The sequence below is a fragment of the Gambusia affinis genome, linkage group LG06, assembly GCF_019740435.1.
Source record: "Gambusia affinis linkage group LG06, SWU_Gaff_1.0, whole genome shotgun sequence".
In the NCBI taxonomy this organism is placed as follows: Eukaryota; Metazoa; Chordata; class Actinopteri; order Cyprinodontiformes; family Poeciliidae; genus Gambusia; species Gambusia affinis.
The window spans coordinates 21,576,182-21,602,233 of NC_057873.1; the positions used below are offsets into that span (position 1 = coordinate 21,576,182).

General features: G+C 38.9%; 1 protein-coding gene across 3 annotated transcripts in view; it reads left to right on the forward strand.

Moving 5' to 3' along the window:
- The window catches only part of LOC122833226 (Down syndrome cell adhesion molecule-like protein 1 homolog), a 116,777-nt gene that overhangs the window by 84,926 nt on the left and 5,799 nt on the right, over positions 1-26,052 (forward strand). For all 3 annotated transcript variants that reach the window (XM_044120650.1, XM_044120649.1, XM_044120651.1), the window contains 17 exons: positions 877-1,082; positions 2,017-2,113; positions 2,239-2,367; positions 2,475-2,642; positions 2,799-2,869; positions 4,095-4,335; positions 8,011-8,157; positions 8,898-9,053; positions 12,082-12,221; positions 16,884-17,037; positions 19,779-19,896; positions 19,966-20,129; positions 20,274-20,372; positions 23,198-23,386; positions 25,041-25,169; positions 25,349-25,507; positions 25,641-25,799. In XM_044120650.1, coding sequence (XP_043976585.1) covers positions 877-1,082; positions 2,017-2,113; positions 2,239-2,367; positions 2,475-2,642; positions 2,799-2,869; positions 4,095-4,335; positions 8,011-8,157; positions 8,898-9,053; positions 12,082-12,221; positions 16,884-17,037; positions 19,779-19,896; positions 19,966-20,129; positions 20,274-20,372; positions 23,198-23,386; positions 25,041-25,169; positions 25,349-25,507; positions 25,641-25,799 — 2,526 coding nt within the window. The remainder of the gene's footprint in view (positions 1-876; positions 1,083-2,016; positions 2,114-2,238; positions 2,368-2,474; positions 2,643-2,798; positions 2,870-4,094; positions 4,336-8,010; positions 8,158-8,897; positions 9,054-12,081; positions 12,222-16,883; positions 17,038-19,778; positions 19,897-19,965; positions 20,130-20,273; positions 20,373-23,197; positions 23,387-25,040; positions 25,170-25,348; positions 25,508-25,640; positions 25,800-26,052) is intronic.

A 26,052-nucleotide genomic window follows, 5' to 3' on the forward strand; every position in this document is an offset into this window, starting at 1 on the left:
GTATATGTGCACACACTAATAAATCCAAAAACAAAGATTATTACTATCAAGTACAGCACCATCCAAGGCTAATGTATTCTGTAATTTGCAGCGCATTGATCTTGCAATTCAGCAGTTCTCACAAGAGAGACGTTAAGCTTGATATCTGCCAGGTTTTAACACTTGCGCGCACAATCCAGTAAAACAAGGTGCAGATAACTGCATCTACTGTTCTCAACATGTTTTCCTATCCATCGGGCTGCCCCGCTCTCTCTGGTGCACTCCTTTCTCCTTCTCGTGTTAGTGTTATTGATTAAACCGTTCCTCTCCTCTGCCTCCCTCAATTCTGTCTGTTTCGCTCAGCGGAGAAGCGGGAAAAGCGGAAAAGACGGCGAGTGGGATGAATAAGTGATGAAAACAAAACAGCAGAACCCTAGTCGGATCGATACTGTGGGTGTGTGTGTGTGTGTGTGTGAGTGCGTGTGTTGGACTTAGAAGATTGAGTAGGTGAGGGATATGTGTATCGTACACGAAAGGTGGAGTGTATTGTTTTTGCCTCTTCATTCACTTACTCCCCTTATGTTAACTATTGGAGAATGAGAAAGGAGGTTTATTGACTTTACCTCAATGACCACAGCTCTTCATTGCTCTAATGCATTGGAACTCTGTTACTCTGAGCTCCTCCTTTCACTGCCAGCTATCCTATACCTCTCTCTGCTCGTTCACTTCTGTCTCTCTTTTCACTTAAATTCTGCTTAGTACTCTTGACTTTTCTTTCAGTCCTCTTTTATCTCTCACTGTCATCCAGCATCCCTATCTGTTTAGTGATTCCTTTGCTTCTACCTATTTGCCCACACCTTCCTTTCATCTTACACTCGATTTCCTCTCTCCCATTAGTCCCAGCAATGATCACCAGTCACCCCAACACTACCATGGCCAAGAAGGGTCATGTGAAGGAGCTGAACTGCACAGCCAGAGGAGAATGGCCCATCATCATCCGTTGGGAAAGAGGTGACACAGTGATTGACCCAGATCGCAACCCCCGGTACTCCATAACCACAAGCCCCAATGAAAAGACAGATGAAGTGTTGTCTACTCTCAAGGTAAAACACATTTGTTTATAGCAGAGCGTCTAGCTGATGAAATCAGACAACTGTGTGTTTTTTACTCACATCTTTGACAAATAGCTTTCTCTTTACTTATTTAAAATTTTTTTCCTGTTGTCCACAAATGTTTTTATTTAGAGGTTTTATCTTGGTGGGATGGGTGAAATGGTGAAGGTCTGCATTACTGGGCTACACGTGGTGAATCTTCGCGGTGCCTTGTGAAAGTATTGAGTCCCCTAAACTATCAGAAATCATACTAGCGCTCCTGAGAGTCTGACCAATCACATCGGAATATCACAAAGACGTAAAACTCTATATAGTTCACACGGTATTCGTATTAAAAGATATTTTATCTTGAATATAGAGATCCTGCTGTTTTTTCACCTAACTAATATTGCTTTAAGTTTAATGTTACCAGTCTTCTTGTAATGTACCATAACAACAAATGGGATTGAGATTGTTCTGATATGAATAAAGTAACTAAACAACAATTAAAACAGAACTACTTAAAAGTACATTTTTAAAGCAAAGTACTCGCTACTCACATTATTAGTAACATCAGTAAAGAGAAAAGAGGTATTTACTAATTACTGGACAGTGGGTTGATATTGTGTTGGGTTCTATGAGGATTATTCTTGATCCATTAAGAATGTGAAAATAATTAACAATCATAAATTAACGAAACTACAACTTTGAAACTTTGATCTACTAGCTGGATGGCAAATTGTGAATCAAAATGTACGACAGGCATCAAAAAAATTTCATAATTTCAACTGATGTCGTGATGCAATGTCACCTAAACAGTCTCTAACAAACACGCAACAGAAACAGAAGAAACAGTCATTTAGATTTTTCCCAACACAACATTCCAGCAGGGTGAATGAGTCGTTTTGTCTCTTTGACGCTTCTCTTTCTGCATTTCTCTCTGTAGCTAAAGCCAGCAGAGCGTGAAGATTCAGTCTTCTTCTCCTGTCATGCCATCAACTCTTATGGAGAAGGACGAGGCCTTATCCAACTCACTGTGCAAGGTATTCATTCAAGTCAACATTTTCATATAAATTAAAAACTGTATTGCTAACACTTTCCCACTTTTTGTTGCACCATCTGGTGTGTTTGTGTTATTTGGTTCTTAAATTCTCCTTAAATTTCTCAGAGCCTCCAGACCCTCCAGAGCTAGAAGTGCGAGAAGTAAAAGATCGTAGCATGAATCTTCGATGGACACAAAGATTTGATGGAAATAGCGTCATTACCTCCTATGACATTGAATACAAAAACAAGACAGGTAACTTCAACTAGACTGCTTGTTGACACAACAGAGCATTTTATAATTTACTGTGACTGTTGGTTAGTGAAATTAGATTTTTTTTTTTTCATTTTTCGTCCTGACAGATACTTGGGAGCTGAAGCATGCCACTCGAAATATATCTCCCACAAACAATCAGGCCAACATAGTAGACCTCCACCCTGCATCCGTCTACAGTATCCGTATGTTCTCATACAATGCAATAGGCAAGAGTGAGGCCAGTAAAGAGCTCACCATCAGCACCGAAGAAGCACGTAGGTTTCTGAACGGCACAATCTTTACTTATGCATTTATGCTGGTTCAAATTCTTTTTTTAAAAAATAAGATGTACTAAAAATAGTAAAACCCTGAACTGTGTTTTAATGGGAATTAATGATACAGACTTTGACTTTCTGTTTCTCACTGCACAGAGCCTGATGGTCCTCCAATGGATGTGATCCTTCAGCCAGTCACCTCTCAAAGTATCCGGGTGACCTGGAAGGCAAGTTTATACAACATGTGCTTTGCTTTCTCAATAGTTTTGCTCCTGTAAGCAAGCTTCTCTTCTCAGTTAATCAATCGATCAAGTTTATTTGTATAGGATATTTCAGCAACAAATTGCTGAAATGTGCACTTCATAAAACACAGTGTTGAACATCATAAAACACAAAAATTAAAAAGTCATCAAAACATCATGCAGTCGACAATTGAGAAGCCAGTGACAAACATTACATTTTGGCAAGTGAAATTATCAAATTTATCAATACACGTCCAGTATGTTGATCAATGTTTAATTTATTATGGTACAAAGTATCTCTAAACATGTGAGTTTTTAGTCTTGATTTAAAGGAAGTCAGTCTTTCAGCTGTTTTGCAGTTTTCTGAAAGTTTGTTACAGATTTGTGGTGCATAGAAGCTGAATGCTGCTTCTCTGTGTTTGGTTCTGGTTCTGGGCATGCAGCAACCCATTCTCACTCCCGACTCGTCATATATTGACTCATGGGAACGTCCGTCCTCGTCACATATTGATGCGTGGGGGAACCCCTTTCGTGTCAATATGTGACGTGAGGGGTTTTACCATATGCCTGACCATAATTTTTGCCCTAAACCTAACCAAATCATGGGGTTTTGATGGTTCGGCAGAGTTTGCGAGAACCCTTCGCGTCAATAATCCATGTAAAACATGTGACCTTCCCAAATCGTCAACGTGTGACGCTGAAGGAACCTGCCCAAGTCGTCAACTATTGACGCGAAGGGGCACATGGTTAGAAGTCGTCCCAACTCGTCAGTATGTGACGAGTTGGGAGTGAGAATGTGTTGCATGCAGAGCAGACCAGAACCAGAAGACATGAGAGGGCAGGAAGGTTGATACAACAAATCTTTATTGTAATGTGATGCTAAGCCATTCAGTGATTTATAAACTAACACCAGTACTGTATTTTTATTTTTTTTGTCTGAGCTACAGGATGCCAGTGTTAGGATTTTTTTATGTTAAAGTTGCTTTTCATTGTGTTAAGTTACCAAATGTAGCATAAGTAGGGGTATGTTGATGCATTCATTTTGCAAGGTGGACCAAGTCAAGAAGTGTCTGTTGCAAGCTCAAAGCACCAACTTTTGCAATATCTTAGTCTCACTGCACCAGATAAAATCATTTTCTGATAGCAGCTGGAGGCACCAAATACCATAACTAATACACTTTTTTTCTGTTCTTGCTATATTTCTCTACAGGCTCCAAGAAAAGAGCTACAGAATGGGGTTATCCGCGGTTACCAGATCGGCTACAGAGAGAATGGCCCTGGCAGCAACGGCCAGTACAGCATTGTTGAGATGAAAGCCACTGGAGACAGTGAGGTCTACACCCTGGACAACCTGAAGAAGTTTGCTCAGTATGGTGTGGTTGTCCAGGCCTTCAACAGAGCAGGCACAGGACCTTCAAGCTCAGAGATCAATGCGACAACACTGGAGGATGGTAAGGTTCACCACAAACATAACACACATCAGGTGTCATCGTTATTACTGGTGATTCATCTTCATTGAGGATTCAGATCCCTTGTTGACCAGCAGTGGTAAAACAAGTTAAACAGCATGGATCATTATAAACATTTACCTGCCAGCACTATGAATCTTTTCAACTCCACTCTACTTTTTCTCTGATCTACATATACTGCAATTTTCTGCATTTGTTTTAGCTTTCTCTTCGTACAATAATCTCTGTCAAGTCTCATTCTCTGATTTGCAATCCACAATTGTTATATTCTCACTCGTCTTCTCTAGGCAATGATAAATGCTGTGCTGCTAGAATTCAAATGCTTCTGCACCAAGGACACAGATAGTCTCAAAGACACAGCGTAGTGCATTGCAGGAAACTGAGTGATCTCAGTAAATACATGTGGAGAAGCTGTTGTGCCCCCTGACTACTGAGGGGTAAACAGAATATTTCAGAGTGAGTGAACAAATGATTAAATGAGCTGCTAAGGCATGTTTTCTAGTATTGCACAGTTTGGGACAATATTTGAAAATCTTTTGTGTGTGTCAGGTATGCAACAGTGTCACTAATGTCTAAAGGAGTCATTTTCAATAGCACCTTCCAACCATTCACGTGGCTGTTGTGCATAGACTCATTAAAAATGTTTTTTTTAGTGCAATATTTCAAGAAATTTGATCAAAATCCATTAACATTCTTTCTTGCACCTTATTTAAGGTTATTCTTAAAAGCAGTAACAGTGATAACATTTGACAATGCAAGAGGCAGTTTTTGATTTTCCACAGCCAGGGAACTAGCTTGGAGTGTTATGCTTACATAATTAAAAACAGTTCTTCATAAAAGTAGTATTCAACTATAGTATTCTGTATTTATGTAGGGGATTGAACCCCAAGGAGACTGTTTAGCTTCATAAATGTCACTTTTATTTTGATATTTCTGCAAACGGATGTCATGATGCCACTATTTTCTGTGTACTAACACTTTTAAATGTACATTCAAATACTTCCAAACCCTGATGAGAAGATCTGACATTGGCACCACTAAAACTGCAAATAGAAGCCAGAGAGTGTCTCAAATAGGATTTCAGATTAGATAAGACAAGACTCTTTATTGTCTATTAAAAGAGTGTAAAATGGACATTTTCTTTAAGTTTCTAGCAACAAAAGCAACCATGCAAAAATCCACAAAGCACACAACTAAAACAAAAAACTTGAGTACATAAAGACACATACAGTCGGTCATGTGGGAAAAAAAGCAGCTGATATTAACTCTGCCTGGCCACATAAAAAGACTGACATTGATATTTTGGGAATAAAAACACATTGATCTACGTAGACTTTGGATAAAACATGACAGGAAGATGAGAGACAGTAGACTCATGTTCTTTCTGTCTTTAAACAACTTTGCATTTATATTAAAGCTCTGCTGTTTTGTTTTCAGTAAATTAAATGGTGTTCTAGTATTAAATAGAGTAATTACAGTTTGAATGTTTGAAGATCTGTCTAAAGCATTTTACCAAAGAGGGCCCAGCTAAGAGCAGAGAAAAAGTTAAATATGGAAAATTACTTAAGGTTATTGGCTAAAAAAGATAAGATTACCCACAAAATGTCACACATTTTATACCTGAAAACATTGCAAAACAACCTGAATGTAATATTTGTCTTTGTCAGAAATCTACCATTACAAGCTTATTATATTTTTTAACCACAAAAGCAACATCATATGAATGTATAAAGAAGAAAAACATTTTTCCAGCCTTCAAAGAACACAATTTTTGATGATTTTATTTATACTCATGCATTTTCTCTGAATGATATAGAGCACTATATATTTCCATTTATTTTTAATCCAATTCTCAAATTTCTTTGTCATGTATAAAACATTCTAGTACACATAAACACATGCGTCGCATGATTGTCCGCAGTTGGCTGAGCCTCATTGGTCCAGAAGAGACATAGCCCTCCTGGTTCCTTCCTGTGGTTGTAACCCTGGCGACAGTGATATTGATGGCCATTATGATAATAATGATACCAACAAGCATACTAAAAATAATTATAATTAGCTTGTCTCCCTGTCTGTCTTTCTCTCTTTCCCTCTCCTGGCTTCCTGCTGTAATTATCCACAGCTGAGTGCTTTGTCTCTCTGCTCCCTCTTTTCATCTTTCTCCCCCTTTGCTTTTAACTCTCCTCCTCAATTCCCCCTTTTATATTCTGTCTCTTTTCTCCATCTACTCCTTATTGTGGATTTAGACCACAATGGCCTTCGATATGTTAACAGGGTTTTCCAAAAATGTGCACCTCTTCTTGTGTTGTTTTTTCTAATCATTGTAACAGACGTATGAATCTGTTGAGCAGTTAAGAAAAAGCCAAATCTTAGATGTTTTTAGGCGTCTACTTTCTTTGCCTGCATTCTAACTCTTACTTTGCCTCTGTGCAAGGTCTAAATATGGATATTGGGCTATCTTTTGATGCATCCTCATTATTTATCATTAGCTTCAAAGATCTATTAATGCAAAGCTCTGTTTTAGTTTTCTAACCCTCGTTTATTTCTGTCTCCCTTCCTCCATCCTCCCCCCCTACCCCCTTCACTTCCTTTACTCTCTCCACCAGCTGCAGAGAAATTCTCTGGTGGACTTGGCACCATCTCCTTCTTTGATTGCATGCTGTCTTTTAGTCAACTCTCTTCCTCTCTTCCTGTCCTTACTCCTTTCACAAGTTGACTTCTGTTCATCTTCAACAGTGGGAGTAATTCAAAGCCTGAATGGCTGGTGGTCAGTTGCAGCCAATACCAAAGACACCTGGGCTAGAAGAGACAGAGTGGGGCTTGTATGGAGAAAGAGAGATGATCTTATACATCAAAGTAGAAGCATGGCAGGGTTTTGTGGTAGTTGTTTTTATAAGTCACTACTCTGTTTTACATAATCTAGGTTGGATGTGGAAATGTCGAATAGGTGTATCAAAATGATTTCTTGCCATATTTTGTGGAGGTATCCTTTAAATTGGCCACGTTTAATGTTTTAGATGATTCGATGTTGCTTTTCTTGATGTGAAATTGTATTTTTTTTATTCTGAAACATTTGAGTGAACTTTTTGTTTTACATATGTGCAGCAGGGGCCGTTCGATATGTGTTGCTTGTTCTCTCTGTAACAACAAGGGCTTATTCCTACCAACCAAAGACTGGCACAGTAGTTTAAATTAAATATTCACTGATCAGAGGTTTGGGGTCAATTCCAAGAGGATTTTTGTAAAGCCTCAACCTGCCAACATGGATTTAAGTTCTCTTTAACAACTATGGTTAGCTGTGTACTTTTATCATATGGTTAACAAGGTTTCCTCAATTAAAACTTAGATTTTCTGATTACATATTTGACATTTTGATTAACTGGCTATGTGTAGACGTTTGTCAACTTTCCACCTAGTATAGACGTGTATGAAATCTGAAAAGGTGCAAACACATCTGTACGGTTGTTTATTTCTTGGACAAAACCATGTACTCTCCATTGTGACTCCTCTGTGAATTATATGTTTTGAAAAGTAGCATGAGGTTATTTCCTTAGTCATTTTGTGATTACCTGTTATTTTTAGTTAACCTTTTAGACACATGTTGTTAAATGCTAAAGACACATTAGCAATACGTACGTCTTTCTCTCTCATCTTTAGTGCCTAGTCAGCCTCCTCAGAACGTTCGAGCCATCTCCGTAACGTCAGATGAGGCGGTGATCAACTGGGCCGAACCTCCTAGATTGACTCTCCATGGTGTACTGAAGGGATATCGTGTTGTGTTCTGGGCTGTGTTCCCAGACGGAGGTACGACTGTCTGTCTGTCTGTCTGTCAAAATAATTCATTTTAATTCTATTTTTGTGTTTTTAAGTTGATATCAATTTCTAGTGACTTTTAATCATCAAGCAAATTGCACAAATCAATGGAGTCTGGATTGACGAGACTTAATAAAAGAAATCTGGTACACTATACCAAAAAACCTAAACATAGTCAATTTTTGGGGTCTTTAAGCAGGATGATTATTCAAAAAAAAATGGCCAGATTTATATAGAAATTACATGCCGTTACATGCAACCTCATTCAATGTCCATGTTATTCCCCAAACCTTATTATCATATGGAAAATATGTAGGGCGAGCTGAAGAGAAGAGATGATGATGATGATGATGATGATGATGATGATGATGATGATGATGATGAGAGAAATGGTCCCTCTTTTTCTTAAATATTGTTCCAACCATGCTATGTAAGAACATTGTTGTGGTGCTGTTCCATTGGCAAAAAGGAATCTGTACAAAGTTTTACCAGCAATGGCACAAATAAATATGTCAGATTAAAAATATTCATTTGAAACCTGGGTTTTATTTCTCACCAAATGACTGTACTCAAACTTATGGTATATTTCTGGATTTAAGAAATATCCTATGTTTCTTCAGACATAAAAATGTCTTTTTCTGTGCCAGTGTGTGGAAAAGCTTGTAAATACTCAAACTGTGATCATTTGATGCCTCAGTTTAGAGTTTTACTTTCACCAATCCTGTTCCCAGAGTGGGGTGAAATGCAAAATATTACAACCACCAAGGAGCAGGTGGAGCTCAAAGGCCTCGAGAAGTTCACCAACTACAGCATCCAGGTTCTGGCCTTCACCCAGGCCGGAGACGGTGTTCGGAGCAACGTCCTGTATATCCAAACCCGTGAAGACTGTAAGTTTGCATTTATTCGCTGTATCAGCTTAGATAAGCCAGGTAATTAAATTACCCACAATAATGTTTCATTTGCCTTGACGCTGTTTTCTGAAACAGCTTTAAGGATTTTTCCTCCCAGTTTAGGCAGCAGTGTGGGAGGCAGGGAGCCAGCGGGTGCAGAGGGGCTCTTTGTAAGGCTGAGGTTGCTGATTAACAACCTCTTTGTGCTCTGATATGCCATTACCAGTGCTAATGAAAATTAAGAAGCCAAAAAGTGTGTGCTGCAAAGAACCCTAAGGGTGTCAGTCAGTGTGTGTGAAGGCGTGGGTATGCGTGTGCATCTGGGGGGTTAGAACTGTCTTTGCATGTGGACAAGTCTTTGAATTGGTGTGCACGTATCGCTGCATATGTGTGCACCGTTCATTATTGTTTGTGTGCGAGTAGCTCACAACGAAGCAAGAGGAAAGGGATTAATTCTTTGTGGCTTAGAGAGAATTAATTTTGTGCTTACACTGGCGGGCTGTGGATTACATCCGTATCCGCCTCTCCTCTCCATCCCTGGGGCCAGTCAGCGAAGGAGGCAGGCATCTCGAGATGGAGAAAATGAGGGAGCGCTGGAGAGGGGGAGGGAGAGAGATTCTAAGAAGTGTCATTTCAAAAAAGGCCTTTATTCTCTTTTCCTTGCCGTATCTCCATTTTCTGAGCTGGCCTCTGCGCAAGAGCTCTTCAAATGTGTGTATTTTCTTAGTCTTTGAGTGTGTCTGTCGGAGTCTGTCTTTTTACCCCTGATATGTGTTGACACTGTGTCCAGGGGCAACCTCTTCACAAACGTTATCGGTCTCTCTTGGCTTAACCCTTCCCTTCGCCTTCGGTTCTGTCTGTAACACATGGAAAAGTGTTTGCAATGAAATTGTGCAAACAGCCAGTTCTCAGCCTGACATCTTATGCCTCTGTCTCTTAGATGCCCAAACACACTGGACAGTAAACATAAGAACTTTTAAAATGACCATTTATATATATATATATATATATATATATATATATATAGTTTTGTTTTTTTTAAGGTCCTGGAGACCCATTGCTCTTTTCTTTTTGATTTGTTGTTGTTTTGTTTTTAGCTTACATTTTAGCAGTTTTGTGGGTTTTATCTCATGATTGCATTTAATTTTTGGTTGCTGTAACCGTAGAACAGTTGAAGATGACCAAATTAAAGTTATTACACATCTAATGCTAAAATTAAAATAACTTCCAGCTTAATTTAAATGGAATGTTTTCAGTTAGTGTGATCTCTGCCTTTAATTCACTTCTAGTGTTACTTTTTACATATGTGGTCAAATATCATGCCAAGAGCAAGGTCACAACTAAAGGCTTTTCTTGTATAAACAAAAAGGTTTATTTTTGAATCCTAGTCATGAAATCTGTGCACAACACTGATGCTCAACAGCAGATTGACAAAAACATTAGATGATTTTCTTTTTGGAGAAAATAAAGCAAGGAAAATTGTTTGCTTTTAATGTAAATCATTGTTTAAGTAAAATATCTGGAAATATTATGTTGGAATATTGGCAGATATATGTTAATAAGAAAGTTTACATTTATTAATGGAACAACAAGTTATTAATATACCAGAGAAAATAAAACTGTGGTGAAACCAGCTGGAAAACAACACTTGGTTAAAGAAAATAAAAATAAACATTCTATTCTATATTTGTTTCACCTAATATCTGTGCTTGCTTTTCTACAAAACCCAACATATCTTATTTCAGACTAATCTACTATTTTACTACTAAAATATCTTTGCCAATGTCTAAGCATCACCGTTTTGATGTTTGATTCTGTATATTCTATACATTTGAAGCCACTTTCACAAAACACTTTCATCTAAGGGCTTAAATACCTCCTTCTGCCTGAGTAAGTTAATATACCTAAAGCAACATGGAGGTAGTAGAAGTAGGTCTACAGGCCTTTTATTCAACAGGGACGTTGGTCACACAACAGTGTGGATGGTTGTGATGTGGGAGCAGCATTTCATTTTTACAAAATTTATTGTTTTCCGACACTTTTTCACAAATATATGTGCATGCATTGTTGAGGCCATGACTAGCTCCGTTTATAAAGGCCAAGACAGCTTAATGAGACGTTCATCTTTGCAGCAGTATCGGTTTCATGCTGGAGCTGATTTTTTATAATTTTATGAAAAGGCCAAAGGATATTTAGGGAAGAGCATTTCAAGCTGAAATACTAATTATTAAAAATGCTAATTATTATTTATCTTCCTAATATCCCAACTCTGCAAAGATCACACAACCCTCCATAAGACTCCTGCTGCCTCACACTGAAGCATTTAACAAAGCCATTTTTTTCTCCTTTCACAAATAAAAGGTTGGTACTGTCACTGTTGTGTATTCTGACATGTCAGTACAATGACAAGTAGTTTACAGCCTTGATATAAAATCATGAGCCAATATTACACGACTCAGTTACAAGATGGTGAGAAGATGAGACGATTACATCCTTTGGTGCATTATTCTTAACAATTTTACCAAGGATTTTTTGACTGTATAATATTTTTACTTAAAGACTTTAATGGTCAGTGATTGCAACTAACTGCTCCCCAACTTGTTTCAAACAAACAGTCAACAGCAGACACAGTGCTTTTAAGGATTGTGAGGGAAGGAGTGTGTTGGGGTTCTGTCTGGATGTCCACCATCATCTCTACAGTCTTGAGCGGCTTAAGCTGTCCGTTGGCCAGTGCAGACTCAGGCCAGAGGGGGACAAACCATCAAACCTGGAGCATTCTGACTCTGAAAGAACACGTTCACATTTTTACATCAGCCACAATTACATGACTCATGTAATTGTGGCTGAGCTTTTTGCTTAGCCACTGCATTAAAATAACTGTTTCTCAAATATTGTTTTTCCAAACTCTTTTGCTTTACACCACTAATATACAAAATCGATCAAGATAGTTAAAATGTTATATTTTAACGTGGAATAAATGTCTTAGGATGTTGGGTTTTGTTTTTTTTTTCTTTGTGCGCTTCAGATCCCGGACCTCCAGCTGGCATTAAAGCAGTGCCCTCCTCTGCCAGCAGTGTCGTAGTATCGTGGTTGCCCCCTCACAAACCAAATGGAATCATCCGCAAGTACACTATCTACTGCTCCAGCTCCGGCTCCGGCCAACCGGTGAGTTACCATAGGGGTGTGGTGGATTTTAGTACTGATAAATGATTAAAAACTGGTAAGAAGGAGGCTTTAATGTGGCTAAGTAATAAGCAAGGACAGATTTTTATTTTTTTTATGAAACAGAAAGACCTTCTGTTGTGCATTCTGTATGTTGTGGGGATGGTGGCAGTTTTATTTAATTAAGGGCTGTACTGCTTTTGTTGTTTCTGAGTTTCTATGCATGTGTCTGTGCTTCGCTATAGGCGTGCATGTGTGTGTGTGCGTGTGTGTGTGTGTGTCTGAGGCCTATTGCTGCAGTCTCAGCAAGATGTGTGCGTGAAATTAGCTCCCCTCATACTGCAGTGTGTGTGCATGCAAGCTCACCCTCCAGCTTCATTTACATATCTGCGTCTCATCATGTTGCCAGGACAACCTCATCTGTTCATCAACCTGGGTGGAAAACAAGCCGAGAGCAAACACACACTCTCACTCCCACTCTTTCTATCTCTCTCACACACACGCACGTACGCATGCACACATTTGAGTAGAAAAACACTGAAATTTATCACGCCAGGGACAAAGTGCTTCATTCATACACAGTATGCGTTTAATGTTTTTTTATGACCGTGTGAATTCAAAACCAAGAAATACATCTGCCATCGATACACATCCAAGCACACCCATGCACCCCACGGACCTTTCAAGAAAAAAATAAATCCATCTTGTTCTTTACCTCCCTCCCTCACAAATTATTCTTTATATCTACGCGTCTATCCATCTATCTCTTTCTTTCGGCCTTTCTTTCTGTCTCCCAAGCTCCCATGCAGAGTTTGGGATGATTACTATGTAAATGAGTGCGACTGGAGAGAGGGAGGGAGGGAGGGGAGGGGGTCAGACACTCCGCGCGGGGAGTACTTTTGTTCCTCTTTTCATTATCTTGCTCTATCGTTCCCCGGATCACCGCTATCTCCACGCTAGAGGAATATTTTAATATCCGTTACAGCAGTACACACTCTGTCAATCCTTCCTCCCAAGATTTTCCCACCTACACTGTACTTCCATGTGTCAATCCATCCATCCATCCATCCTTTTCCTTCTCCCACTGCAGAGGATATGGAGACAAATGTGCAGAGAAATATTTAAAGGGAGGTGGGATTATGAGGGAACTGTTGAAAACACATGGGGTTATCTGTGGATAGATGCATAGATAAGTGGAATAATAGGGAAAAGTGGTGACAGAGGAAAATGAGGAGATGGATGAGGAGTGGCGAAGGAAAGGAAAAGATGGTACATTGGATAAAGAGGCAGGGAAACCAGATAAGAATGGCACAGACAAAAGGGAATGAACACATTAGAGACAAATTTCAGTAATTTTGACAATGATGACTTGTTCGTGGGAGTAAAAAAAAAGAAAGACATAGATCTGATTAAAGCATTGTACTTACTAAACATACACCAATCAGAAATGCATAGCCAGTTTCTGTAAAGCTTTGTACTGGCAATGCCTAATTCTCTCTAGGAAGTACAATATAGGAAATTACCATTTAATATATCTTTTTTTCAGTAAGTGATCATTATTTGTAGCAGGGGAAGAGACGACATGACATGAGTGTTCTTTATAAAACAGCATTTTTGAGTAATTAAAAACCAGACCAAATAATTGTGTAGTTTATATAGTAAGTTGAATTTGGAATCTCATATAAGTGACTGGTACATTTAACATGGTTAGCAAATGTTGGTAATACTTGAAATAGCTCTCATATCTTTTGTGCTTCATCCAACTTACTTTCAAATGAAAAACTGAAAATAACTGTTTTCTTTTTGACTTAGTTGCTCACTCAACACTCAACAGTGGCTACCACAACATTGATACTTATTGGAAGAGGTCTTATTTTTCAGTATTTCCAATTGACTGGTCACCATCATTACTGATGTCCCGGCCACCAGCCGAGGTTTCGTTGCACCACTCAGCACTAAAAGATCTGAGCTCAGCAGTTTTCACAGATCTTACTCGTGTGACTTTTTCTCTGACTTTTCAACCCACTTGACTCCTGTATCACAACCTTCCTTTCATCAATCTGCTGTCTGTCAGAAATGTAAGTTAGTGTTAAATCACTGAGGTGTGGTAAAACGTGATTTAGCTGGTGGAAGATGTGAAATGATGCCGGCGCACAAATGTGCTACATTTGTGATGTCGTTTTCGTTTTATGACTCTTTTCATAGATGAAAGCACAGAAACGGACTGAATGGCCAAGGACAACTGTGAAAGTGTGTCTGTTCATCTGGATTGTGTGCGTGCGTGTGTGTGTGTGTGTGTCACGAAAAGGCTGAGTTAGCTGAAGAGTAGGTGTGGAGTAGGAGTTGAGGGAATACAGGTATAATTGGTGGGTAGGAAAATCGTGATTGACAGTAAGAAAAAATAGTGATTTTTCTCTCTGTGAATGTGGGATTGCATGTGTGTGTGCTGAGGGGACAGTGATGCGTACATGTCTAGACAGCAGACACATGGCCGGGTTAAACACACTGCAATTACATATCCACCTCCAGGTCGTGTGTGCCACTCTCTGTGTGTGCATCTTTTTGTGTGTCGGTGCCTCAGTCTATGTGTGTTGGTGTGTTTTTATAGCCATGTCTCCTTCTCTGTTTATGTGCCTCTCCTCGCCTCTCCTCCATCAAAGATCCCTTCTGTAGATATGACTGTTCATGATATCTCCAAGTGACTCATTAGTCTGTTCCCTGTTGTCTTGCTCTGTCATATCTGTGTTTGTCCTCCCAGGAGAACGGTGGAGGAAAGGGCAAGGGGGTTTCCCTTCCCCCAGTAAAACCTTCACATCTTTTTTTTTTTTTTTATTTTACCATCCCTACCCACTTTTCTAGCTTTATACATTCAGACAGTTTTGCCTTATAACAAGTGTAACATGCCCCCAAACCTCTATAAACCTTGTCTCATCATTTTATCTGTTCCACTTCAACACAGTTGACACAAAATATACAGCAATGATGTTCATCACATCACATCTACTGTATCTTGTGAAAGTTTCTGTTCCGCTTCAGCTTTATCGCATTTTGCCAAGCTACACAGACAACAATGTGTCTTACTGGGATTGTATGTCATACAGTCCAACAAAGAGTGGTTCATTATTCAAGTTAGTTAAAAAATTATTCAAATTTATCTAATGATTTTACAATGAGAATCTGAAAAGTGGCAAGTATTTGTTTCCAGTCATCTGGAGTAAAACCCAGTGTAAACAAGGTGCCTTCAAATGTCATCTGATCATTTAAGTAAGGTGGTGGTATTATTATGCTGTAGGAATGATTTTCTTCAACAGGGACAGGAAATCAGGTACACATCTGGTAAGCTAAGAAAATCGAGATCTGTTAGACTTAGACTATCAAGGAATGCATGAAGTATCTCAATCCAAACTCAAACATAAATAGAAAAGATCTAATTATGCAAAACTTACTAATTGTTAAATTATATTAAATTGCTGGAGTCATTTCCTAGTCATGCCAACCACTTCAAGCAATTTAATGTAAAGCTATATATATGTCCATCCATCCATCCATCCATCCATCCATCCATCCATCCATCCATCCATCTTCTTCCGCTTATCCGGGGTCGGTTCGCGGGGGTAGCAGCTTCAGAAGGGAGGCCCAGACTTCCCTCTCCCCAGCCACTTCTTCCATCTCCTCTGGAGGAATCTCAAGGCGTTCCCAGGCCAGCCAAGAGACATAGTCCCACCAGCGTGTCCTGGGTCTTCCTCCTCCCGGTGGGACGTGCCCGGAACACCTCACCAGGGAGGCGTCCAGGAGGCATCCTGACCAGACGCCCGAGCCTCCTCAACTGGCCCCTCTCGACGTGAAGGAGCAGCGGCTCTACTCTGAGTCCCTCCCGGATGATGGAGCTTCTCACCCTATCTCTAAGGGAGAGCCCAGACACCCTACGGAGAAAACCCATTTCGGCCGCTTGTATCCGCGATCTCGTTCTTTCGGTCATGACCCAAAGCTCATGACCATAGATGAGGGTGGGAACGTAGATCGACTGGTAAATCGAGAGCTTCGCTTTTTCACTCAGCTCTCTCTTCACCACGACGGAGCGGTACAGGGCCCGCTTCACGCCAATCTGCCTGTCGATCTTTCCTTCCCTTCTTCCCTCATTCAGGAACAAGATCCCGAGATACTTGAACTCCTCCACTTGGGGCAGGACACCCCCCCTTCGCCCCCCCGACCCGGAGAAGACACTCTACCCTTTTCCGGCTCCAGACCATGTCGATGGTCCAATCCCCATATATCGCTATATATGTCAATTGGATTTCAAACAGAAACAAATTCATACTACAATACAGAGATCAGTAAGCCACTTGGGGCTCAGTGTCTGGTCCATGTTTTAAGCTTCCAGATTTCAAGACAACTTCTCTTCCCACAGAACCAGTCGCCCCAGTAGAGACGTACCCTAAAGCTCAGGGGAGACTAAACCCAGTTGCACATCTCACTTTTCAGAGATAAATACATTTATCTCTGAAAAGTTTGATGTAGCCTTGATTATTTTGTCTCTCTCTTTTTTTTTCTTTTTTTTTTTTTTTTACTAGACCAGTCCCAGAGTATTAGAACAAAGGGACCATTTTATATTCCGCCAGATTTGCCTGTCATGTTTGATCCCATGCTTTGTCTGCTTTATTTCAGCTGCCAAGTGAGTATGAAGCTAACCCAGAACTTCTTCTTTACCGAATCACCCACCTAAACCACCGGCAGCAGTACCTGATCTGGGCTGCTGCTGTCACCACTGCCGGCCGCGGTAACATCAGCGACAAAGTTACAGTGGAGCCTGCTGCAAAGGGTGAGTCCTTTTATGGCACTCTGACATTGATTATGACTACTAAACATATTAATAGATTTCAATCACTACATATTCCACCTAATGGCAAGCAACGGTTGGAATTTTTTAGTGGTATGGTTACTCGTAAGTAGAAATAACTCATTTACACAAATATACAACTACAATTTTGAAAATGATTGTATTGCTTTTATTTAAAGCAGAAAAATAAGTATGTGACTGATGCAAAAGCTACATAACCCAGTATTTACTTAATTTGTAGTGATGCTTTTTTTGTGTTTTTTTTTTGTTTGTTTGTTTGTTTGTTTTTTTGATATTTAGTGAATAATAAAATGTAATAAACAAAATTTAGTCTTAGTTTTCAAATGGTTATGCAGCAAAATTCTTTGAAAAAAGTTATTTTGGCTTTTCTGCTGTCTCGAGACTAACAGAGAAAAATCTGATATTTGTCAGTAATTTATTTTGCTATCTGCTTAAGTCTTCTGTTGCCTGCTTCACACACATGCTTCTTATAGCTTGTCAAAATGAGCGTCCATGTTAATCATGACCAAAAATATTACCAAAGAGCCACGTTTGTTTTCCTTCAGAGCTAAGGAAAAGTATAGCAGCCTTCTTTCCAGCAACAAAAAAGTGAGGGTCAGTACAGAGCTGTGCTCCACCACGTCATTTAAACTCATTCTGAACTTTCTCCAGCATCTCGTCGAAAGGACTTTAATCTGTACACCGGCTTGATACTGACTTTGTCAGAGGTCTTGCTCCATTGCTTTCTTTCAAGCACAAGTCTGAAAGATTTAATAACTTAAATTTTTTCTTTAAACTTAAGGATTCGCTATTTTAAAAATCATTGCCTCGCATGCAATTCATGCTTCGGAGAGGATTCTCAAATTATGTAGCCATATTGTCCATTATTTACAGATGTGATACTTTGAAAGTCAGCAGAAAGTTGTCATTATCTGGTGTTTTTACAAGATTAAAAAAAATCATGTTAAAAGCCATTTTTGACACATTTACTCTGAGTCAACTGTGTTAATTGATTTTCACTGCTTGCATCTTCTTTTATTCTCATGAAGCACTTTGACGCCATTAAGTTTGGAGTAGTTGCTGCTTTTCAAGCCTCTTGCTGACTTTGTTTGAAACAAAAGCGACGATTCCTGAAGGATGTTTTTTCTTGATATCACTCAGCTTCTCCTCACTTTGCCCCTTAGTCGGCTCACTGTATAGAGGTTTTTATTTTTTCTCTCTTGATTCCCTCTGTGCTGCTGCCTGTTAAGACTTCACAGAGGTGTGCTATTGATTTTGGAGTTCAGAGTGCACCAGATAAAATGCCTCCAGCCAGGGAGATGATCAGGAGGGGAGCCAGCCAGCAGGAAAGACAGGAGGAAGAGAAAATTACTAAACAGGAGTGGAGAAAACTCCCAAACAAAACAAGATAGATTTCAGTGTGTTTAGGAAATGAGCGTGTCAGTTACAGTTAATCAATAGGCTTTCGGATTCAAAGGGGGAAAAAGTTGTATGAATGAACTGTCCTTTTTCTTTATCTGCTCATCCTTCTGACCTCCGAGGGCAAAGGCTGGCTTGCTGGTGTGAGTGCCGGGCTCATCTGATCAGCTGCTGTAAAAAAAAAAAAAAACAGTGTCCTCCAGGCTAGAACAGTCAATACCTAATTTAACCTTAACATAAGTGCACTAGAGCACAACCATTTAGACGCCAAGTGTGGGAAAGAGAAAGAGAGAGCAGGTGGTGGAGTAGCACTGAAAAAAGAGGTTATGTGACAACCAGAGAGGATGTTTTTTTGTGTCCTCTATGCTCCTTCTTTGTCCTCTCCTATAATCATCTTTTTTTTCCTCATTTATTTATTTTTTTTATGAATAACATAATAAATGTTATCCATAAAAACATAGAAATTCACATATGAATCCCAGGAAATTCATAAGAAAAGTCAAATTACTTTTCTTATGAATCGCAAGAAAGAAAAAAAATTACTATCCATCTGCTTATCAAACAAATAAAAGATATATTTATTTATACTTATCCAGGGATATATATTTTTGATAATATTAAAAATGACATTGTATTGATTTGACCCGTATAGGGTGTTTAGATTGTTGTTAACAAACAATCTGCTATGATTGTTTGTTAATCATAGCAGAGCCCTCCACATGCAGTTGTAACCTTTGTAAATATGTGTAAAAATTCTTGAAGTAAAATAAATAAATTTATCATTCATTACACCAGCATAATATTTTATAAGTATGTCTTATAAAAATGCAACCATTACCTTAAGCACATTAAGAAATGTGCTTAAGTTAAGAAATTACTATATTAATCAAAATTATTAGCGCATGCATTCCACACAAAGTTACCAGATTAAGGCTGCACAAAGTATTAACAGGAGAACCAATAAATGTGGCCCAACTAATAAAAAATAACAGTTATTCTTTAATATGTAATTTAAGTAACTTTGTAAATATATGCAAATATTTTTATGTTTGGGTTTATGGTACTACAATGAAGGATGGCTTTTCTTTTTTTTTTCAAGCTTATTTCTGGTTTTAATTGAGGTATAAAGTAAAGGCAGCAGAATAATTAAAATAGTTGAGTGCACCAATTGCTTACAAAAGAGATAACATTTTTAATAAATCTATTCACACATCTTTGTATGTTAGGTTCGAGTCACCTCCAGCTACTTCTCTATACGTATATTAAATGTTCTTCTTTCATTTGAATCCATTTTCCTTGAACAGCCCCTGCCAAAATCTTGTCATTTGGCGGTACGGTAACCACTCCTTGGATGAAGGAGGTGCGTCTGCCTTGTAGTTCCGTAGGTGAACCAACACCTACCATCAAATGGACCAAAGACAGGTGACCATCCTTTCCATGGACTCTGTATCTGTCACTGTTCTTTTATAATCGCTTCTTCACTTCTTCTAGTGAGGACACAGCAATCCCAGTGTCTCTCGATGGACAGCGTCTCATTCTGGCCAACGGGACGCTGGTGCTGCGATCCGTCAAAGCTGAAGACTCTGGTTATTACACCTGCACAGCCACCAACACATTGGGCTTCGACACCATCATAGTCAACCTTTTGGTGCAAGGTATGAGAACATGGGTTCAGCTGCAGCATGTGGCATTCATGAGAAAGAAAAAAAGAGAAACTATTGAACAAGCCATTCATGAGCAGCCATGATTCTGCCAGAGCAGGAAAGAATAGGCTCTGAACTTTCTATGCTCTTCCATAGTCCCTCCAGATCAGCCTCGTCTTACCGTCTCCACCACCTCCACCTCCTCCATTACTCTCGCCTGGATTCCAGGGGACAATGGAGGCAGCTCCATCAGAGGTGAGTTGCTGTACTAAAACGAAGGGTTTCTTTGTGTTGTCCCAACACAATGATAAATTGTAATGATCAATTCAGCTGACATGACAAGTCAAGACACCAGACTGGCTTAGTACGAGAGAGATGAGACGTTGATTTTACGGTGCATCCGGAACGTATTCACATTGATTCTGTTATGATCTCTTGTTGCTTGAACTTCTAGCTTCAGTTTATTTTCTCTTTTTGACCATTTCTTTATTGTGTTTTCTTTTCCTCATCTCTTACCGTTTTAGTGAATTCCTTGTCTCAATTCACTTTGGTTATATTTTGGATTTTTTTTTTTTTATATATATATATAGATTTACATTTTCTTTCTCTTACAATTTTATAAGATTCAGAGTACTTTTCCCCTTCTCATTTTCCTAACCTGGTTAACGTGACCATCAGGTTCTTGCTCACCTTCCTGACTAAGCTCCACCGATTGCTCAGTTTAAATGACCATCCAACTCTAGGAAGTGTCCTGGTTTTTCCAAACTTCTTCCTTTCACCAGTGATGGAGCCCACTGAGCTCATTGGGAACTTCAAAACCGCAGAAATATCTCTGGATCATTCCCTGGATTTGTGCCTCAGACAAACCTGTCTCTGAGGTTCATAGACAATTCCTTTGATTTCATGCTTGGTGTTTGACCTCTGACCTGGCCTTACATGATGTCGGCTGTGGGACCTTATAGAGACAGCTGTGTGCCTTTCCAAGACAAATCCAATCAACTGAATTGACCACAGGTACACTACATTTAAACTGCAGAAACCTCTGAAGACTGACTTTGTACACTTCTGAATAAGGCTGTAACATAACGAAACATGAGAAAATTGAAGCGCTGTAAATACTTTCCAGAAGCACTTTAATTTACAGACATGCTGTTCAGAAGGCTGACAGTTTCGCAATTTAAGTATTTTATTGATGTTATGTAACCTTCTAGTTTTCTGAGAAACTGCATTTTGGGTTTCCTTTACATCCAAGCCCTTTTCTTTAAATTACCGTAACAGGAATAAACACTTGAAGTGTATTGCTCTGTTTGACGGATTTACTGTGTATAACGTATGAATTAAATTACTTAATAAGTAACTTTGTGATTACATGTGATGAAAAAGTCACCGCTAAATTCATACCGTCTTCTTTCTGTATATCACTGTTTGCTTTTGATGTTTGTTTTTTTTGTTACCTGCCACATTTTTAGTGTTTGTTTGATCCATCAATTCATTGAGTGGTGTCCTGCTTTTATGCTTCCCTGTTGACTGTGTGTCTATCTGATTATCGTATTATTGGTGATCTCTTTGTGTGGAAGGCTGCAGTGTGTGTGGCTGAATGGGCATGCATGCAAATGAAGTTTCAGCTGCTGTCTTTGTTCATCCCATTTGTCAGGATAGAGAGGTGGTGGGAGCGTTGCAGATTCAGCTGTCTGATTTCATGCTGCAGTTATTACCTATATGACACATCAAACATCAGCTGTGTTGGTCATTTTCCAACATTGTGTAGAATTTTGTCCAGGGTTTAATTTTGTGCAGTAGGATCAACTTTGATTTCAAAAGTGATTTCATTAAGTGTTTATCGTACCCAAATCTGACACTTTTTTTTTTTTTTTTTTTTTACATACCATTAACCAACCTACAAGAGATCCTCAGAAAAACAAGCAAACGAATAGAAAAACTCTTGTGCATTCAGTGTGCACATCCAAATGGAAAGCAATAAAAACAGTGTGCTGGAAGTGCAGTTTTGTATTTCAAGTAATGGTGCTCCACACTCTGGTATTTGCATACATCGTTCTGTGCTGCATATATGCATAATCCCATCTGTATATCTTTTGTGAATACCAGAATGCCTGCCTGCTTGTAAGGCCATCTGTGCAAGGCAATGCTCAAGGTTCCCATAAACAAACATCTCTGCATTAATTCTAAATTGGCAACAGTAAACATTTATGCTCGTTCTGAGTTTCCCATTCAGTTAAAGAAAAGGTACTGAGAACTAGATTTACAAATACTTTAAGGTGGCAAAATCAGTATTATTTTAAAATCATTTTTAAATTAGTATCTTCTTGCGTTATTACAGCTTTGTAGCTGTGCTATTCTGTTCTGTGGCAGACTTTAAAACTTCAAAACACAGCTCAAATTATGCGTAGTAACCAATGCAATGCTTCGGACTCAGTCACACCATCTGTTAGAAAGAAAATGAGGGAAAAGCAAACAGTACAAAGGATTAAAATACAGAGTGGACCCTTTTTTGTGATTCAGAAATGCATAATTACATACAGATGAAAGAGGCAAAGACAGACAGAGGATAGATAGAAATACTCCCGTAGCAGGAGGGAGCTGGCTCTGCAAGGAAACTGATTATAAAAGCAGTCACCATATTGCACACCCGCATTTGCATAGATGCTCAGTCAGCGCCATCCCAGGCTTTGGGTTTGTAGGTAACTAATGGCGGCGTAGATGGAAAGCAGCAACACTTTGTCTATTTGGATTTCACTGAAAGCAAAGCGTAGTCTTTCATTGCCATCTGGTGGACACTAAAGGTACCAACATCATAACATTTGGAAGGAGCTGATAAGGAGCAGTCAAAAGTAATCATAGATCTTAAAGCTGTATATACCCCTCATAAAATGCAGTTTTTTGTGATGTAAAAAAATCATATCAGAATAACTAACTCCCCAACTTTCTCCACTTTGCCAACAAAGCAAATTTGTTAGAATTTCCCATTAAATTATTATGTTGTTCATTTGGATGTATACTTTGACTTGGGTACAAAAGAACAAGGATCATTAGGAGTATTGATTGTCTTTCTTTCCGTGTAGGCTTTGTGCTACAGTATTCTGTTGATAACACAGAAGAATGGAAAGATGTTTTCATCAGTTCATCAGAGCGTTCATTTAAACTGGAGAACCTGCGCTGTGGGACCTGGTACAAAGTCAAGCTAGCTGCCAAGAACAGCGTTGGAGCTGGACGCATCAGCGAGATCATTGAGGCAAAGACCCACGGGCGAGGTAGCGGCAGAAAAAGTTGAATCTAAAACATTTACATCAACATTAACAGACATATAAAAGAGGAAACAATATCATGGTAAAAAAAAAAAAAACCAAGAAGATCCGCTTTAAAAGCCGGGCTATCATGTATGTAGCATGTAACTTTAGTTTTAAAGTTACACTTATTTTTGCACAAGCTTTATTATAATTACATTAGTGCTGTGCATTAATATAAATAAGCACTCAGGTATTCACAGTAACTTTTTCGAGAACTTTGAACTTAAAAGCATTATAGTAGGTGTTGGTTTGGAGATGCAGCAGAGTTGAGCTTAGGAGTAAAACTGCATTTAATTTATTCAGTCCCTTATGACTTTGCTCTTTTACCATTGCTTAGATGCAGTAGGTATAGTCAAGTACAGCTTAGATGTCGTATCAAGAAACACCAGTTTCATGTAGCACCGACAGTGGCCATGATTAAGAAAAATTTAGTCCTAATGGGCAGATTTTCTATCAAAGTTAGACTCATTTTTCTTTCTGACAACTTCAGTGAGGAAATATGTGAACGGCTTTGCTGGGAATAAAACCCAGTTTATGTGTAAAAGAGAGCAGGAGACAATTAAACAGGTGTCATTTACTGACCAGAGCCAAGATTTGCAAATACTCTACAGTGACATAATCAATAAACTAATTAGAATGGAATATATATAGTTGTGTAGTTGAAACAAGATGATTACTTGAATTGTATGATAAAACATAGCCTTTTTTTTTTGTTACTGTCCGAGATTAAATTAAACACTTCCTGTTTTGGAACAGCTGTGATTACCACAAATTATTTCCCTGTGCCAAATGCCACAATAATGAGAAATGAACATATTTTTTATTTCTTTAGTAAAAGCCAGAAGTTGAGATTCACCAAGATTGCTATATCTTACAATTTCTGAACACCAGAATGATGATGTCATAACTGTTTTGATGACTTAATTTATGTTTTTACATTTAACAGATGCTTTTATCCAAAGTGACTTTAAAGGAGGGTATAACGGTGTAGTAAATATCAACGTTATATAAGTTATTTAAAAAGAAGACCAATAACGAGGTTCTATCAGACAATATAGAAATAGAATGCAGTAGAAAGGGGCACTGTTAATATATTTTTAAGTTACGTGGTAACACGCTGCTTCCTTCAGTGACTTCATGGGGAAATGAAAAGAGATCAGTTTTGTTATCAAGAAGAAAAGATTAAACCTCGTCATGTCTGGTTCATCCTTGATGACAAATTTCTCATCTCTAAAGGTGCCAAATTTGTATTCAAACTATGACATTAAATTTTAAACATCATAGGACTGTCCAGCAGTCATACTGTAGACTTTAGGATGGAGACGAGGTCTGTGTTCAGGAGATGAACATGCTGTGATGCAAGACAGGTGACTTAATATCAAAACCAAGAAACCTTGTGAAGATACTACCTGAAGTTTGATATTTGGCAAGTCCCTTGTTGACGTTCGCTGAAAGGCCATTTAGTGAGGATGAGGCACTGGATTCTTAGGTTTTTCTTAGTTTTAAAAATACTTCATCTACTACCAATGCTGTTGTACAATCTATTTCATAATAACTGATGATATTTATGCCAATAGACAAATATAAACTGATCCATCTTGGTGTTTGGCTTTTTCAGAACCTCAGTTCAACAAGGACCAGCCTATCTTCACCTACGTCAACTCCACTCATGCTCGTCTCAACCTGCAGGGCTGGGCCAGCGGAGGCTGTCCAATCACCTCAATGACACTGGAATTCAGACCAAAAGGTGGGACCTTTGCTCTTCAGTTTGAAACTACTAACAATGTTCTTGATTAAAAAAAATAAAAATAAAAAAACATATATAAGGATACATATATCAAGATCGTGCAGCCTTTACTGACAGTTTTCCAGGTAATCTCATAGCAAAATAAAACGAACTTGAGATGAACGTTTGCATTTGTACAGGTATGTGGACATGGCAGCATGTCCGCACCAACGCCACCACAGACGTGTTTCTGGCAGAACTACGTGAAGGCACCTGGTATGAGTTGAAGATGAAAGCATGTAACAGTGCTGGCTGTGGCAACCAGAGTTCTCAGTTTTCAACGCCAAACTATGATGGCAGTGAGTAGATACTCTTTCTCTTTGTTTGTATTGAGTGATTATCTTTGGTGGTCAACATTTTATTTGAACAATACGACCTAAAATACCACAGTCACAAAGAAGCCATTGCCAATATCCTCCTGGTTGTATACAGGCACCATTCCTCCCATTAAGTCTCCCTTGGAAAAAAATGATGATGTGAAGAAACTGTTTTCAATCGGCTGTCCTGTGATTCTGGTGACTCTTGGGGTTGCGCTGCTGTTTGTCGCTATTCGCAAGAAACGCAAAGAGAAGAGGCTGAAGAGACTCCGAGGTAAGTGACGGTGTGAGAAAAGAGGAAAAGCATAAACACAGTAAAAGTAAAGCAGAGTGAGATTCCATTACAATGTTCTAAGCGGTTCTTATCTTACCTTGGCAGTTTTATTTAGTATTATTGGTGCAGCAATATTGAGTTTCTCTCGTGGGATTTCAGCTATATTTTGTGGGGCAGAATAAAAAATAGTTTTCCGAAATATAGAAAACCACAAAATTTGCAGTTGTTGTAGTATTATTCAGTCCATTTCAGT